Here is a 15713-nt window from a genome sequence, read left to right as displayed (position 1 = left end):
GAGGGGAATTAGTTAATTATTATAGACGGGGCACAGTTCACATTGAACTGCTTGAATTGCCTAAAAAAAGTTGACACTACTTAAGAGTCTTTCAAAAACAATCAGTTAACTTAAAGATTTAAGGCAAGTTTAAAGCTGAGAGATCCTTGAACCCTGAAAAGGCCAAAGTAGTGGCCTAATTCCGGCTCAAGATCCCGGCTCTCGGTGCTCTTGCCAAATGCTAGCTCATTATTCGACACGCCTCTTCTTGAATGGCAGGCAGGCAAGAAGTTGGTGCATGTGAATGATTTTCGGGGTTGCTGCCACAGCCACAGCTGCAACCTTCAGCCACCGTTTACGTGCAGCATTGTGCTGCCAAAGGATTTGAGCTGCATCTTGGCTTTGCTTTGGCACCTGTACGTCACGTCGTTGCTTTGACTAACCGCATGTGAATGAGCCAAAGACCCAGTCCACCGGAGGAGAGTCAGGACTCAGCGGGTTTCGAGGAGCTCGAACAGAGGCAGAGGCACAGGCAGTGGCAGAGTGGGTGGTGGCAAACGTGAAACTACGACGACAACACTCGCTTTTGACACCTGCTGAGCGACACGCTTCTTGGCAGGTGGCACAGGCCCTGCCAGTACCTCTGATTCGTATGCAACATTTTGAACACAATCCCAGAGTTGCACTTGGGGAAATATAGTAGAAGGTATAGCCTAATAGTAAATTCTAAATATAAAAATATTATTTAAAAAACCCTCCCCAAGATAATCCCCCTAACCTTTCTAGTTCATGATTTTAGACTAAAATTTCTTCTATAACTTTTAAAGAACTACTTTTCCAGTGTATTGGTTAGCTCCTTCGGAGACCGCACTGCACGCTCGTATTTCATTTGGCTCCTGCAGCAGCGGGTAAGGGGAAAACTGAAAGCCAAATTAACTAATATCGCAATTTCAACGCCACATGGCGTCGTCGGTGCGATGGTGAGGAATTGTGCCGGCACAGGATTGGATGGAGGATGATGGAGGGTCTCGACTCCGCTGCGGGTCCTGATTAAAGCTAATGCAAATCCTGACGCCATTTTTATGGCCAGCCACTAATCATAGCTCCCGGAACACAATAAACGCCAAATGCCAAATTGCTTTATCAAGTTTATTAACTTCGACTAATAGCAATTAATACCGGCAATAAAAACCTAATCTAGGCATGCCCCCATAAAAGGGGCGCCCCCCCTCCCGGTTTATCCATTGTGTGTCCAGTTTGCAGATCCCGCAGTCCTTTGCATATTTCTGACCCCCAGCTCTTGGCTCTGGCTCCGGCTCCGGCTCCAGATCCGGAGGAGCATTGTCCGGCAAGCAATTGTCAACAAGCGTAAGTATGGCTTAGCAAATGGCAAACGCGCGCTGTCTTCATTACACAAAGGAAGTGGGCGGATGGTGGGAGGACCTTGTTGTGGGTAAAAAGGAAGGGAAATGAACTGGGGATGGACGGTTGGGTGGTAAAGTCAGCTAAATGCCGCAGGGAAACTGTTATTTGTCTATTATCTCTGCACTCCCACTCCTGAACACTTTTCGGGGAGTATCGTGTGTGTGTGCGTGTGTCCTTGGTAGCTTATTGTCGCCGAGTATCCTTTGCAATCAGCCACAATTCTGGCTGAGTCGGGCAGTAAATTCCCAAGTCCACACTCCAGCTATCAGCTACTTTCACCCGCCAATCTTCACCCCCAAATCCCCAGTTCGTCTTTATGGACCCAATGCACTGGGGGAAAAATGGGGTTAGAATTGCAGTTATACACAATACACAACAGGAACCACATTACTTTGATAAAATAAAATAATTTCTTTGATAAAAATTCAACCGACCTTCCATCAAAGTCTAAAAATAATCAATGAAAAATTTTTCTACATTTCCCTAATAAGTAAGTAATTAGTGCTAGTAAAATATTTTCCTTACTGTGTACCCTTTGCCAATCCCCCTCCAGCTGCTTGTTGCTATTGTTGCTCATTTCCGCCGCATTCACTTGGCTCACTTAATGGGCCCAAACCAAGGCAAACCCATTGGCAATGGGCCAAGGGGGGAGGGAAGGAAAAGCAGCCCGGGGCTTCGAAGCTTTTGGGCACTTAAACGGATTAAAAATATTTTCGTACATTTGATATGTGAACGAGGGAAATTCCCTCCCACTTTCTCCGAGCAGAAGCGAAAAAGTGATTGCAGAATTTCAATTGAAATCCGAAATGCCGAACTGCCGGATACCGAAAAGTGCATCGAGTGCTCACAACTCACCACTCAGTGGAGTAAATGGATGGTCACTCAAACATATAGCCAAGTCATATTCTCTTAATTTGGTATTTACACTTTGGACAGGTACAAATGGTAAATGATTCATTAAAGCCTTAATTGCAGTCACTTTAACAACTACGAAGAATACGATTTATTGATTTATTAATGAATTGGAACAAATGAATTAAGATTATCAAGCTTCTCAACACTTTTTCGAGCTTTTAACTCAATGTTTCTTCTTAATTTCCGCAGTTTATCCCATAAATTTCAAACATAATGTGGCAAATGAGACTTTGAGAGTTTTATAAAGCGATTTAAAATGTATATTTTTAGAAAATTGTTTCCCATATATCATCATTTTGTAAATCCTCTTTTAATTAGAGCCTAATATTTTGATATATTTTGCAAATTGAATGCTGCGCTAGTCAAAGCTTTGTGATACACTAATCCGCTTTACAATCGCATAAATATGTGTCTAAATTTGCCTTTATAATCTACCCCGATTGCCGTCAGTATTGTTTCCCACCGTCCAGGGTCATCAGCATAGCATGTCCCCAAAAAACTTTCCCCGAAAAACCAACTAATTCAATATTCACGCTTATGCGTTTGGCGGCAGCATCCGTCCCCTTTGCGTGGTCCATCCATCTGACTATCCATTTGCATCCCCGTCCCGGGCAGGACCCCAACTTTGCTAGTTAAGCTGGCTAAGCCTTTTTTAAAAGCCTTGGGTACACACTGCTAAATGCGCATTATCATTAAAATGTTGAAAGTTTCCCTCACTTTTCTTTTTTCGGTCATAAATTTTCGAACGCGGCTCTGTGGTCACGCCGCTTCCGTTAGAAAACCACCTCGGGAAAACTCTTGCTAGACGAAAAAGGGCGGCCGGGTTAATAATGCATGAGTGGAAAAGTTTGCGGGGGCCGGAGCAAGAAGCAAAAAAAAAACATTTGGCGTAGAAAATTTAAAATTAATTTATGCATTAAATATTAATTTAAATTTGAATTTAAATTGTAAAGGGAGTAGCTGGAGTCATACCCATAATAGGAAAGTGTTTTCTATAGCATAACCCTATACGCAACATAACAGGAATATATTCATATTAATATATTATATCCTTGCAGAATATTTTATTGTGATGAACTGTAATGAAGTCGTTTTCGACCCTTTAAATCATTTATATTCTTGATCAGCATCAACAGCCGAATAGATATAGTCATCTCAGACGGAAAAAAAAATTGTTTTCTATCTTATAATCTACCATTAACACAACCCCCACTTCAAGCTTAAATTTTTTGCTAGTAATAATTGTGAACTATGTGTTTTATTGTCCAAACAGGCCGCCCGGAGCCAACGGTGACCTGGCTGAATGGTACTCGCACCTTGGAGGCGGGCAGCGGGGTCTCCATGGGTCGCCATGTGACCGTCAACCGGCTGGAGGTTGCCCAAATCTCGCGCTCCGCCTTGAATAACACGTACCGCTGTCAGGCTTCCAACACGAAACTGGTGGCGCCCGTGGAGCGCAGCATCCGCATCGAAATGCTACGTGAGTGGACCCGAGTCAATATGGCGAGTCACGACTAATCCTGTTATACCTTAAACCACCCACAGTCAAACCCACATCAGTCAATTTAACCAATAAGTTGAAGGTCTTCGCCTCGAACACGCAGTACAATCTCACCTGCATTGTGGCCGGATCGGTGCCGGACACGGAAATCAAATGGACGCAGAATAATCGGCCCTTCAAACGTGGCACGGTAAGCTCTTCTCCGGCGACTCTAACTCAATCTTGGCACCCCGCCTTCGACATCACCTTCCTCTTATTTATGAGTCACCCAATCCACCTGCCGATAGCCGGCCACCGGGCATTTCTCTCTAATCGATTCCGCCTTATCTCTCTTATCCCCGCCCACCAGCTGTCGACCAGCCAAGGCAATGGCAGAGTCATCTCCACGTTGACGTTTTATCCACAACCCGAGGACGACGGCACAATGCTCAAGTGCGAGGGATCCAATCCAAGGCTTCAGAACTCGGCCATCGAGGATTCGCTCATGATGAATGTCATATGTAAGTGGAACGTTTATTTTACGAAATCAAGTGGAAAAAACCTTAGATTTATATATATTTAATTGGACTAACTAAGAGATTAGTAAGGCTTATTTATTTACGACAATTTTATTAAGCCCTGCCAAGTTCCCTTGCAAATTATAATATCCTTTGGCAGAGATATAAAAAATTACTCCGCAGCACACAAATCAAAGTCGCGTGTGTGAATAATTCTAAATTATATGGCATTATTTACGTACAAACATTCTACACATTGAAATTGGCCCAGTATGAAGCCGTTGGCTCATATGTCAATATTTATTCCATTGACTTTTAGCGCGGCCATAAAAAAATGCTGACAAAAAAGTTGTTTTCTGTTTTGCTTGGTTGCCTGCAAAATGTCATAAATTTTACTTTATATGATTATCAATTTAAAATCAACAGCACACGCCCCTTCTTGGCGTTTCAAAGGGACGCAAAATGGACGCAAAAAATGCCTTAAGTTCCTACTCTCACACTAAAGTATTCCTTATTGCATTGCCTTGAAATAATCATAAATTTATTGAATTTTAAAGTCACGCATAGTTCCCCAGCTATGTATGCGAAATGTTAGCATAAATATTGAATGTCAATCCGCGTAAGCTGCAAAATAAAAGAAGTATGGCGAAAATATGAAATTACAAATACACAAGGAGCAAAGCTCCTTGACAGGATTAACGAACATAGTTTAAGCTCTTAATGGACCAAAAGCTTTTGAACATAGGAAAACTACAGGGAAAAGGACAGTGAAACCATAAATCCGTGATTTGTTATTTTTTCTGCGATAGAAACAGCATGAGAGCAAATGTTTTACGCTTTTCCCTCTGCTCTGGTTAACCCCTTCTCGGGCATTTCTTTGAGCCATAACTGTTGAAATTTGTTACTTCCTTCCCAATCATGATGCCGTAAAAAAATATAAAAAAAGCGAACTGCAGACGGGAAAAACACTAAATATTTTATACGACCCATCATTGATATTGGGGCGTTGCTCGCGGCAACGAGACCGATTTTAATTTAAAAATTTTCTGTCATACTCATTGGTTAGCCTGTTTGGATGTGGATCGGATCGGCATGACGGCGGTTTATGCCGCGGTTCCGTCGATGCGTTGTTAACTTTTACGGGCTCCGCTCCACAGCAACAGCGCAGCAGCGTTTTATTATGCAATAATATTTTTCGATTCTTTATTTTATATGAAAGGGGGGCGGGAAGAGAAGGCTCCTTCTCGCTCGACGCGGTAATTTGAATATAAAAAGAGAGAGTGGCGCTGAGCGGCGAACAGAATTTCCATATTAGCGAAAGCAATTAAAATGGAAAACCTAACCATTAACGAGTGGGGTTTTCTGCGATTTTCAGATCCGCCGCAGGTCACCTTGTCGCTGGGCTCCACACTGCGTCCGGACGATATTAAAGAGGGCGACGATGTGTACTTTGAGTGCCACATCAAGTCCAATCCCAAGGAGCATCGCATCATGTGGTCGCATGACGTAGGTTTTCCTTTTTGCCAAACTTGTTTTAATAATAAAATTAACTTTCATTTATTACTTTATCGTAGGGTCAACCTGTTACTCAGAATGTCTCCTGGGGCATCATCATCTCCACACGCTCCTTGGTCCTGCAGCGTGTGGGACGCGTCCATTCGGGTTACTACGCCTGTTCGGCGGCCAATGATCGCGGAGAAACGCAATCCGCTCCGGTCAACTTGAGAATAAGATGTAAGTAGACTCTACCCATAAATCATATAATAAAAATATAATATTGAAACCTATGAAGTTGATAGATTGCAAATTGAACAACACATATGAGAAAGCCACAACTGTTTTAGGTCCGGGAATATTTACCAAAAATATGCCAAAAATGACCGACAAAATGTGCACAAAAATTATGCTGACAGTTGATGTCAGTGGAGCGGAGCATTAAAAATACATATGCATAAATTTATGCGCAAATAGACACACAAACACACACACAGAGCCCCATTTACACATTTATTCTATACCGCTCTCCCGACAATAGCAGGGATGAGCCACGCCCCCTCTCACATGGCAGCCACAATAACAACAAACGGCAGTGCACTTGACAAAATCGCACAATATCCTTACACTGAACACATCTCCCCCTCCCTCCCGCATTTTGAAACACACACACACACAGGATGGCCAGCAACAATGTCCAAAAACTAAAGTATGCTAAAATGACAGCAAATATTTTGTGCAAAAAGCCGTAATATGCACAATGCAACGGATCTATATTGTCCCGCTCCACTGTCATTCGTTTACATCCTCTCACACAGAGAAAAATAATTTGGAAAGTTCAAAATAGATTTTACATAAAATGTGTGTGTATACATTTTATTTAAAACATACTCAAAACTATTATTCTGATCAAAGCTAAAAGTGAACCAAATCTTTCATTTATGTCATCATCGATTTTATAAAAAGTAATGAAATGCTTTGTTTAGAATTTACTTCAAAGAAAACAAAGGATATTATTTTTTCTTATTTAAAAAAGATTATTCTTGAGTACAGGTAAAGTCTGCTTCTTTTAAAAACAAATAAACCACAACATAAAAATTCACAAAGTTCAATTAAAAAAGCAAACATGAACATACAGATATTTTGCAACAGTGTCACTACTTCCTCATCAGTATCCTCCTCAGACATTTCATATTTGCCCATTTTATATCCTTTCTTTCTCAGTGCTCACATTGTTTGTTAAATTTGAAGTTACTTTGAGCTAGAGAATTCATTTTGAATTTCTATTTTATAAAACAAACAAACAAGGCAACTTACAAAATTTTTACTTGCAAAAAAACAAAAATTCAATTCTGAAAAACTGCTTGAATGAAATATAAAAGCATTCTAATAGCTAAAACGATTGAATATAAAAACTGAATTCAAAATGAACCATATTTTCAACAAGTTGTAACATAATTGAAACCGCGACATCAGGTGCACTTATAATTTATATTAAATATTATGAACTGGGCTATCATATCACACTGCCAGGGGCACTTCAATGAGTGAATAAAGCTCTGTTTACATTTTCCAAAAATTCAAAACAATTTACAGTCGAGTAATCCTCTCATATCAAAACTCGTAATAAATGGGAAACGTTTGCCAAAATAAATGCAATGAAACTTGATAAAAATGTGGACTGGGAATAAAGCTGCATTGACATTAAAGAGTACCAACATCCAGGTCAAATTACTAAAGCAAACGCTGATTATAATTTTGTATATCGGTCACCTGTGATAGTTCCCAGGACTCCTTCCCTAACATTTTAATGGTCCCCAATTACCACTTGACCCAGGCAGAGCCGGCTTCTTGATAACAAAAGCCGTCTGGGTGTAAATTGAAGCCAAATAAGTGATAACTCAATTGATTTCTAATTGTCACAGCTCAGATTTGATGTGTTTTTATTGTTACATAACAACTATGTATCTATCTAGCTTTATAGCCTCAATTTAGCCTCTTTCACACTTTCGAGACCGAAATAGTATGTAATTATAATTTGTGGGACGACGTATCCACCGGGGGACAATACAGAAATAAATGACCGATAAACGTTGCTCGGAGCCTTTGTGTGTGTTGTTCACATATTGAAAATGTCTCAATTACCGTTATAGAGCATTTACTTCCGACTGAATTTCTAAATAATTAATGATGCTTAAATACCAAGCACAATGTTTGTGTGTTTGTCAGTTTGCCTGTGCATAAATATGCATATGTTTTCATAAAGTATCCGTCCGGACATTCCAAAAGCCATCGGTGGGGGCGGGCCACGGGGAGGCCATGAAGTTTAGCCCCAGAACTCAAAGTGTCAGCAGGTTGGGTAATAAAAATGAATGATCTGCTTTTATTATTGAAACCCACAGTCATTATTAAGCCATTTATAATTACGGGTAAGGTCAGGCGAACGACCACCGAGCGACCGGACAGGTACATAGGTCAGGTGAGCACTCACACGCGCATATATTATGCAGGGGAGGGGAGAAAATTCAATTTTTATTTTGCATATTTAATGCAACACAAAAATTATGAAATTCCCACATGCAAACCAGCCGGGTTAACGAATATTATTCAATTAATTGCCCGGAAAATGAATATTTTGATGCAATTTAAGCCCGATTTTCCCTGGTCAGCTTATTAAACTAAAAACAAGTAATTATCTGCGATTCATGCGCTTCCCTGCACAGATGTAATATCCAACAATTTTCACGGCCAAGGAATATCATTAAAATAATTTAGCACAAAATCAGCATCGTTAAGGGTATCGTACCCAAAACAAATGTGTAATTACAACCGGTTTTTTGTGCCTCGCCAAGCAGATGCCAATTAAATTGGCTGGGATCTACCGATTTCCAGGATCAAACTCAAATAAGTAGCAACATTTTCGCAGCATCAGCACCAATGTGAAATTGAAATCGAGAATGAATGAGAAACAACAGTAACGTAAAGAAAGCACCAAAACGAAGACATCAGCAAACGTTTACATTGCCTTGCCATTATCGAATGCCCAGCACCGTTACCCTTTTTGATAATTACGATAATTGAAAGTAAATACGAGTACAATGCATAAGGATACACCGCCATAGCCATTCCCATCGCCATCGCCACCAACTGCTGAACAAATACTACGCGGACTGTTTACACGAGCATCGCGCATACGCCACGTAAACATTTACATACAGATGGGTGAATGGATTGATGGTTGATTGGATATGGAAGGGAGTGCAAGGACAGGGCAGGGATGGAGTGGGGTTTGGGGTTCAACCTTATTGTGGGACTATGATTGAGATAAATTGATTTATGGCAAACCCTGCTGCTGGCTCCTATCTCGCCAGAAATTAATCAGCAAACGTTAAAATTGACATTCTACGATTGGGAAATTGACGCTGTCATAAAAATATTATGAGTCCGGGTTGAATTTATTTCCCTACAAGTCCCTGGCATCATAAAATGAAGCAATCAACTGCAGCCTTATTCCCTCCTTGATGTTTATAATAATCCGAAACAGCGTACTTATGCCGCAGATTCGCGGCGGTCGCAGGTCTCTCTCTCAATTTGCATGGCCTTAAACCCGAGTTCATAATTCTAGCGAAATTCCATCTGGCAGCCATGCTGCTCGGCAAACAATACCACCGGCTTTCATCTCCCTTTTTTTGGCCATCTAATTGGTTTGCTGGCCATGGGTTCTCACGACCAGCCAAGACCATCCATTACTGCACCGAGCGCCCCAAGGAATTGGCTCAACCTGGGCATTGCATTTCCGCGAAAAGGGGCCAGCGACATTTAAGATGAAACCCAAATGAAGAAGGATGTGAAACCACAAGGGATTTAAGGGCAAAGGTAAAGCAACAAAGACTGAGTAAAATAAAGAAGAAAATGCTGACTAGAAAGCACACTCGACACTGAATGTTCCTCTAGATTTCATCTATGTTCTTACATTACAGAATTTAATGGGTTTAAATATATGTTTCCTATTATACTTCTCTATCTCTATATACAACATAGTGTCGAACATTTCCCGGACAACCGATCAAAGATTTAAACATAGTTTAGACATTTTCCTCCCACCCTAGATTAAAATATTTGTATACAAACGCATTACAAGATTCTCCGCTTACGCCCGTGACACACACTAACTTTTCAAATAATTTTTAATAAAAAGCAACAAAAAAGTGTTGTGGCTTTTGGTAATAAATGCCTTCAGGTGCTTAGAGTGTTGCCTGCGTGTGTTGTGTCTAATGTTGTTGGTGCTGTTGGGTGTCTTTATTGTTGCCATGTCTTGGGCCGTGTTGTGGGGTTGTTTATGCCAGAATTTCGTTGCCACAAGGCAAACAAGGAACAGAATGCGACGCACATCGCACACTTGGCACAGTTTTCAAAAGTTGCTAGCAAAAGTTTATTTTTTCCCCTGTCGTGTGCCGTGTGCGTGGGAGAGGGGGAAAAGATGGAAATTTTTGGCATGCCGCGTGTATGACAGAAACTTTCAAGTTCAATCGTTTGTAACCAAAAAGCGGAGAATGAGTTTACTTTGAATAAATCATGAGTCAAGTGGTGGTGAGAGTCGGGGGCCTAAGCTATGAGGAAAACTTTTAACCGCCAGCGGAAGTAAAAAAAATAGGAAGGGGATTGAAAGCTCAACCTTTTTACCTCACCCAAAAATATTTAACTAATTAATTTAAATTAAATTTTAAACAATGAATCAATATTTACAGTGAAAGTTGAAGTTAAAATTTGGAAATATTTCTTAAAAACAAGAGGGGAAGCTTACTTCATAAAGCCAAAGTTTGTTTACCTTGGCAATTTACGATTGGATCGTGATATCGAATAGAAAATCTATCATAACTACAACAAAACAACATTAATATTAATTCGGATAGCTTTCCTAGATTATACAATCATTTCCACAAATTTTGAATCATTGAAAAACCATAATTTCTATTGCAAATTAAAGAAACATTAAATCAAAGCTTGAAAATACTGTCTCATACCTGCACAAAGTCTCAACGCCATCTGCTTGCTTTGGCTTAAATTGAAAATCTAAGCTGTCAATTTATCCTGGGATCCCATTCCACCGGACGACTGTCAGCACAATGTTTGCAATATAAATACTTGATTTAGACAGAGAACAATCGGACAATTGCAGCTGCTCATTATTTTGCATTTCGTTCGACTTCTCCACTGCTGCTCCTCCACTGAATTCGATCTCTCTCTCAATTGTGTCGCCAACAGATGCGCCCGTCTGCAGCAGCAGCACCATCACCGTTATTGGCGCCTCCTTGGAGGAGGCTGTGCCCATACCCTGTCGCGTTAACTCGGATCCGCCCGAAATCGATTTCGAATGGACCTTCTCCACCAGCGGTGAACACTTTGAGGTGCCTTCGGGTCACTATGCCACCATCCAGGATCCCACTATGACCACCACCAGCGATGTGAGGCGTACCGTTGTGGAGTCTAATGAAACACACTTTGAGAGTTATGGTAGGTAAATTTTCTTTACATTTCAGAGAGAAATTAAAAAGGAAAACATGCCCAAAAAGCCTATACAATAATGAAATTTTTAAGTAAAAGTTTGCCTGAGTTTGGGATTGAATATCTTAACTTCGACTTATTATGATACATAGTTCTTGCACAAAACTAACTTAACTGTCCAGTTTTAGCCCAGTTTATACTTTATAGGCCTATGATATGCACGCTTAGAGTCCACCCCAAGGAAGGGGCATTTTCATGTGCTTGCGCCTGAGCGGCTGTAGAAATTAACATTCCGGATTGAGCTGATAGAGGTGGGATGCATGTATATATATAGTGTGTACTGTTAACTGAACAATGGAGGTGGGCGTCAGTACATTTATCAATATCATGAGTGTGCATACATACAAGCACTCGCATAGTGGCAAATTGGATTATCTGATGCCGTCCCAGTTGGCTTGATTGAGTTGCTTGGGCAAGCAGAACTTATTTCATTTAACTTGACCGAAGGGGCCAATTTAATAAACGCCGAAACTGTATTGCAATTTACACCTGTATTCTGTTTTTCCCCCCTCTTCACCCGCAGTGGAAACCGTCAGCGAGCTGATCTACACACCCAAAGGTGAACGAGACTATGGAACATTGGCTTGTTATGGCCGAAATGCGATTGGCAAGCAGTCGGAGCCATGTGTGTTTCAGGTGGTGCCAGCAGGTGAGATCAAACTCAGGGATAAATCATGAACGTATTTGTGATCTCTTCTTGTAACCTTCACTGATTTGTTATTTATTACACATTTTGTATATTAATTACCGACACATTCACTGATTACTTATTCGCTGTGCTGTGTCTCCTTAGCCAAGCCCGGAGCACTGCGGAACTGTACACTCCGGCCGTACGTGGTGACCTCCGCATCGCTGAACTCATCGAACCAGACGACAATGCATGCCAATCAAATGCTGCCCACACAATACGGCAGACACGAGTCGAATTACCCGCACATGGAGTACGTACGTGAGCGCAATAACAGCAGCAGCAGTAGGAGTAACAACAATGCCACGGCCCGGAACAATGCGTCCAATAAAAATATGAGGGGGAAGACAAGCGCTGGCCAGGCCAAATCTAATAACTGGCAGCTCAGCCAGCAGCAATTGCAGCGCCTCAAGAAGCGGACCTCGTTTACGCCGTCGCAGACATTGGCGGCCATCGAGAGGCAGCGCCAGAGGAAGCAGCAACAGCAACAGCAGCAGCAGCAACAAGCCACTGCTGGCAAGTCCACTGATGGAAAAGCTGATGGATCGAAAAAGCAGCGGATGCGGCGAGCCAGCCAAATCCCACAGAGACTCCCAGGACAGCAGGAGCAGTATCAGCATCAGCATCAGCATCACATCAACATCAGCAGCATCAGCTGGATGCAGGCAACAAGCTCCGACTGAGAGCATCAATAACAAGCCAGCGGAAGCCAGCAGAATCAAATTTATCAATGTCACATGTAGGCAACGGCAAAAGCAAGAGCCAGAGCAACAGCAAAAGTAACAACCCGAGCAGCAACAATGGCAAACTGCCAGCAAAGTATTTTAATAAGCGACAGAAAAACATGCACAAACAGAAGCACAACCTAAAGCTGAAGATGAAGCTGGAGCAGGAGCAGGAGCAGGAGCAAGCAAACGAGCACAACGCCAATATAATCCATCATTATGCAACTTCGAAGCGAAGAAAGCGGCTGGCGTCAAACGACATCTTAGCGACTGTGGCAGCGGCAGCAACATCAGCGTCATTATCCTCCGATCCTGTGGGCACCTCATTGGCGGCCACATCTACGACTTCGCTACAAATCGAAAAGGATATGGCTCTGAGCAGCACCAGCAACAATAAGCGAGCTCGGAAGTCCTTAACAAACGCTGACAAACAGAAGAAACAGCAGCAGCAGCAGCAGCAGCAGCAACAGTTGCTGCCGCCGAATGCCCCGCAAATAAGCAACCAGCCAGCAGCATCAATTAGCAGCAACGATGTTAAGGAAACATCAGCAGCAGGAGCTGCAGCAGCAGCATCATCAGCAACAACGTCGCAAGTTGCAGTTGCATCAGCAACTGGGGTCCAGGGCAAGACGACGTCTAAGCGGCAGGAGGACTCTAAGGATGCTGACCAGGACAATGACGATGTCGTTGGCAACGACGATGACGATGACGATGATGACGACGATGATGATGATGATGATGGGGCAGAGATGGATGCTGACACAGAAGCCGATGATGGGGAGCAGCAGGATGAGGAGACAACTGGCGATGACTCTGCAGACCTGGATGAAGACGTTGCCCAGCTGGCCACCGATGCCGATTACTTGGCCGATGGTCCAGGCGATTTAGATGATTACGAGACGGTCGAGGAGGTGGATGGCAAGCCACAGCAACATGAGGACATCTTGTCGCTGGAGCAGCAACTGGATCTAGAGTCGCTGGAGGACAATGTCGATGCCGAGGAGGAGGCGGGCGATGACGATGATATGTACAATGTCAGCGATGATGACTTTGTGGCCAGCGTGGCCCTCTCCACTTCCGACACAACGACAATGGCAACAGCCACATCCAGGCCAAAGGCAACGGAACCACCTCGCAAAATCAAAACCAAACCAAAAGCCCAAACCAAAACCAGAACTGAATGGCAGCAGCCGCACTTCGACTACTCACGCATGGAGTATAGCTTCAGCAACGGAGTCGTTACCCAGAGCCTGCTCGGTGGTTCCGGGACAGCAGCTGGAGCGGGGGCCGGACACGATGCGTACGGACCGGGCGGCGGAACCATCAATTTCGACAACTATGACAACATCATCTACTCCACCATGGAACTGGAGTGCATGCCCGGCTATGATGGCGGGCTGCAACAGCAGTTCTTCCTGGAGGCCTACGATTCCAAGACTAAAAAGCTAAGGCTGAATATGAGCAGCACCTATGTGGATGTGCCAGTATTCAGAATTGATCTATCAGGTGAGTTATTATAATAAATCAAATAAAGCCGAAGTTGACATACCCTTTAAGTTTGCTATTAAATTTAATCGAATCAGGAATTGATCATAACTAAGCTTACAAAATTCGCATTCTTTGCATTGATAACTTAAAGTTAATAAAACGTATAACTAAGCCAACAAATCATTATTTAAATACGAAAAGTTTTCATATGCTCGGTTTTGTGTTAAGAAATCTGCATACTCAATTTAAAATGCAAAAACAAGTAAAATTAAATCAAAATAATATTTATAAAAATAACATAAATAATGCAAATGTACATAAATATAATAAAAAGGAGATGATCGTCACTCACTTTGATATTTGTTGCTGGAAGTTCAAGCTGCAAAATCGCTTTTCCGCTGCCTCGATGTAATTGTCAATTCGCAAAAAGTTATTCGCACAAATAAGGGCACAACAAAAAGTCACCAAAAAAGAGAAATACATATACATACATATTCGCGTGTTGAACCACGGAAAAATATAACTTCCCGCACTTTTCACCCACTCTTTTAACCGCTTCGCCTTTCTTCCATCTTCTCTTCCTGGAGTCGGCAAACGCCGCATGAAACGGCTTCACCGATCGAAGGAAGGAAAAGCGCAAAAAAGCGGGGCGGAAAATAGCGGCGAATATCACTTACGGTGTCAATATTACCGCATTTTTTGGCACTTTGTTCTTTCGTTTGCCGGTGCTTCTTCTTCATCCGAGCGTCACGCGACCGAAAATTGCGAATTGGAGGTCCCTCTGTTTTTTTTTTCGCTGGCTGCACCTGTTTGTTGGCGATCGCTGGCGTTGTTCATGTTTTTAAGGATATTACATATATTTTAGCACTTAATAATCACTTGTGCTACACTAAAACACCGCGGGAGCTCCTATTTCGGTTTAATTGTTGTTGCCCTTCACTTATGTACGACTTGTGCACTTTATTTATGTAGCTGCGAACTCGCCAACTCCTTTGATCCTAATTGCACAATTAATTATTGTTGATACACAGCGGTTTTGTTATCCAATTGGTAAACCGGGTTGGTTTTTCTGTTTTGCTCGCCTTTAATTCTTATTAGGATCACTTTTAACCGGCAAATTTTGTTTTTTTCTGACAAATTTTCGCTCCGCAAAATTTCCGTGGCCATTATGGCTGCCGTTTTTTTTCTAATAACATGCTGTTATTTAACATTTTACCTCTCTTCCGCTTACATGCAATTTTACACGTTTACAGATACATTGGGTCGAATTCTTATGTAGGAAGTATAATTCTTATGTAGGAAGTAGAATTGTCATGTAGAAAGTAGAATCCCATGTAGGAAGTTAAATTTATTAACAGATCTGCTCTCATTAACAGATCTGCACTCGTTAACAGAATTCTCTCTCGTTGGCTGTCGGGTGCCAGGCTGCAAAATTA

The 15713-nt window shown here is 42.1% G+C and overlaps 1 protein-coding gene across 1 annotated transcript in view; it reads left to right on the top strand.

The window, feature by feature from the left end:
* The window catches only part of side-III (sidestep III), a 101914-nt gene that overhangs the window by 72247 nt on the left and 13954 nt on the right, over positions 1 to 15713 (top strand). The window contains 9 exon segments of the mRNA XM_086832315.1: positions 3593 to 3799; positions 3865 to 4010; positions 4170 to 4320; positions 5693 to 5823; positions 5892 to 6051; positions 11077 to 11325; positions 11900 to 12025; positions 12170 to 12696; positions 12699 to 14295. Coding sequence (XP_086688441.1) covers positions 3593 to 3799; positions 3865 to 4010; positions 4170 to 4320; positions 5693 to 5823; positions 5892 to 6051; positions 11077 to 11325; positions 11900 to 12025; positions 12170 to 12696; positions 12699 to 14295 — 3294 coding nt within the window.

The sequence above is a fragment of the Drosophila serrata genome, unplaced genomic scaffold, assembly GCF_035046125.1.
Source record: "Drosophila serrata isolate PLE 108 unplaced genomic scaffold, ASM3504612v1 contig_30, whole genome shotgun sequence".
NCBI lineage: Eukaryota > Metazoa > Arthropoda > Insecta > Diptera > Drosophilidae > Drosophila > Drosophila serrata.
This window is presented reverse-complemented; position numbering and strand designations above follow the sequence as displayed.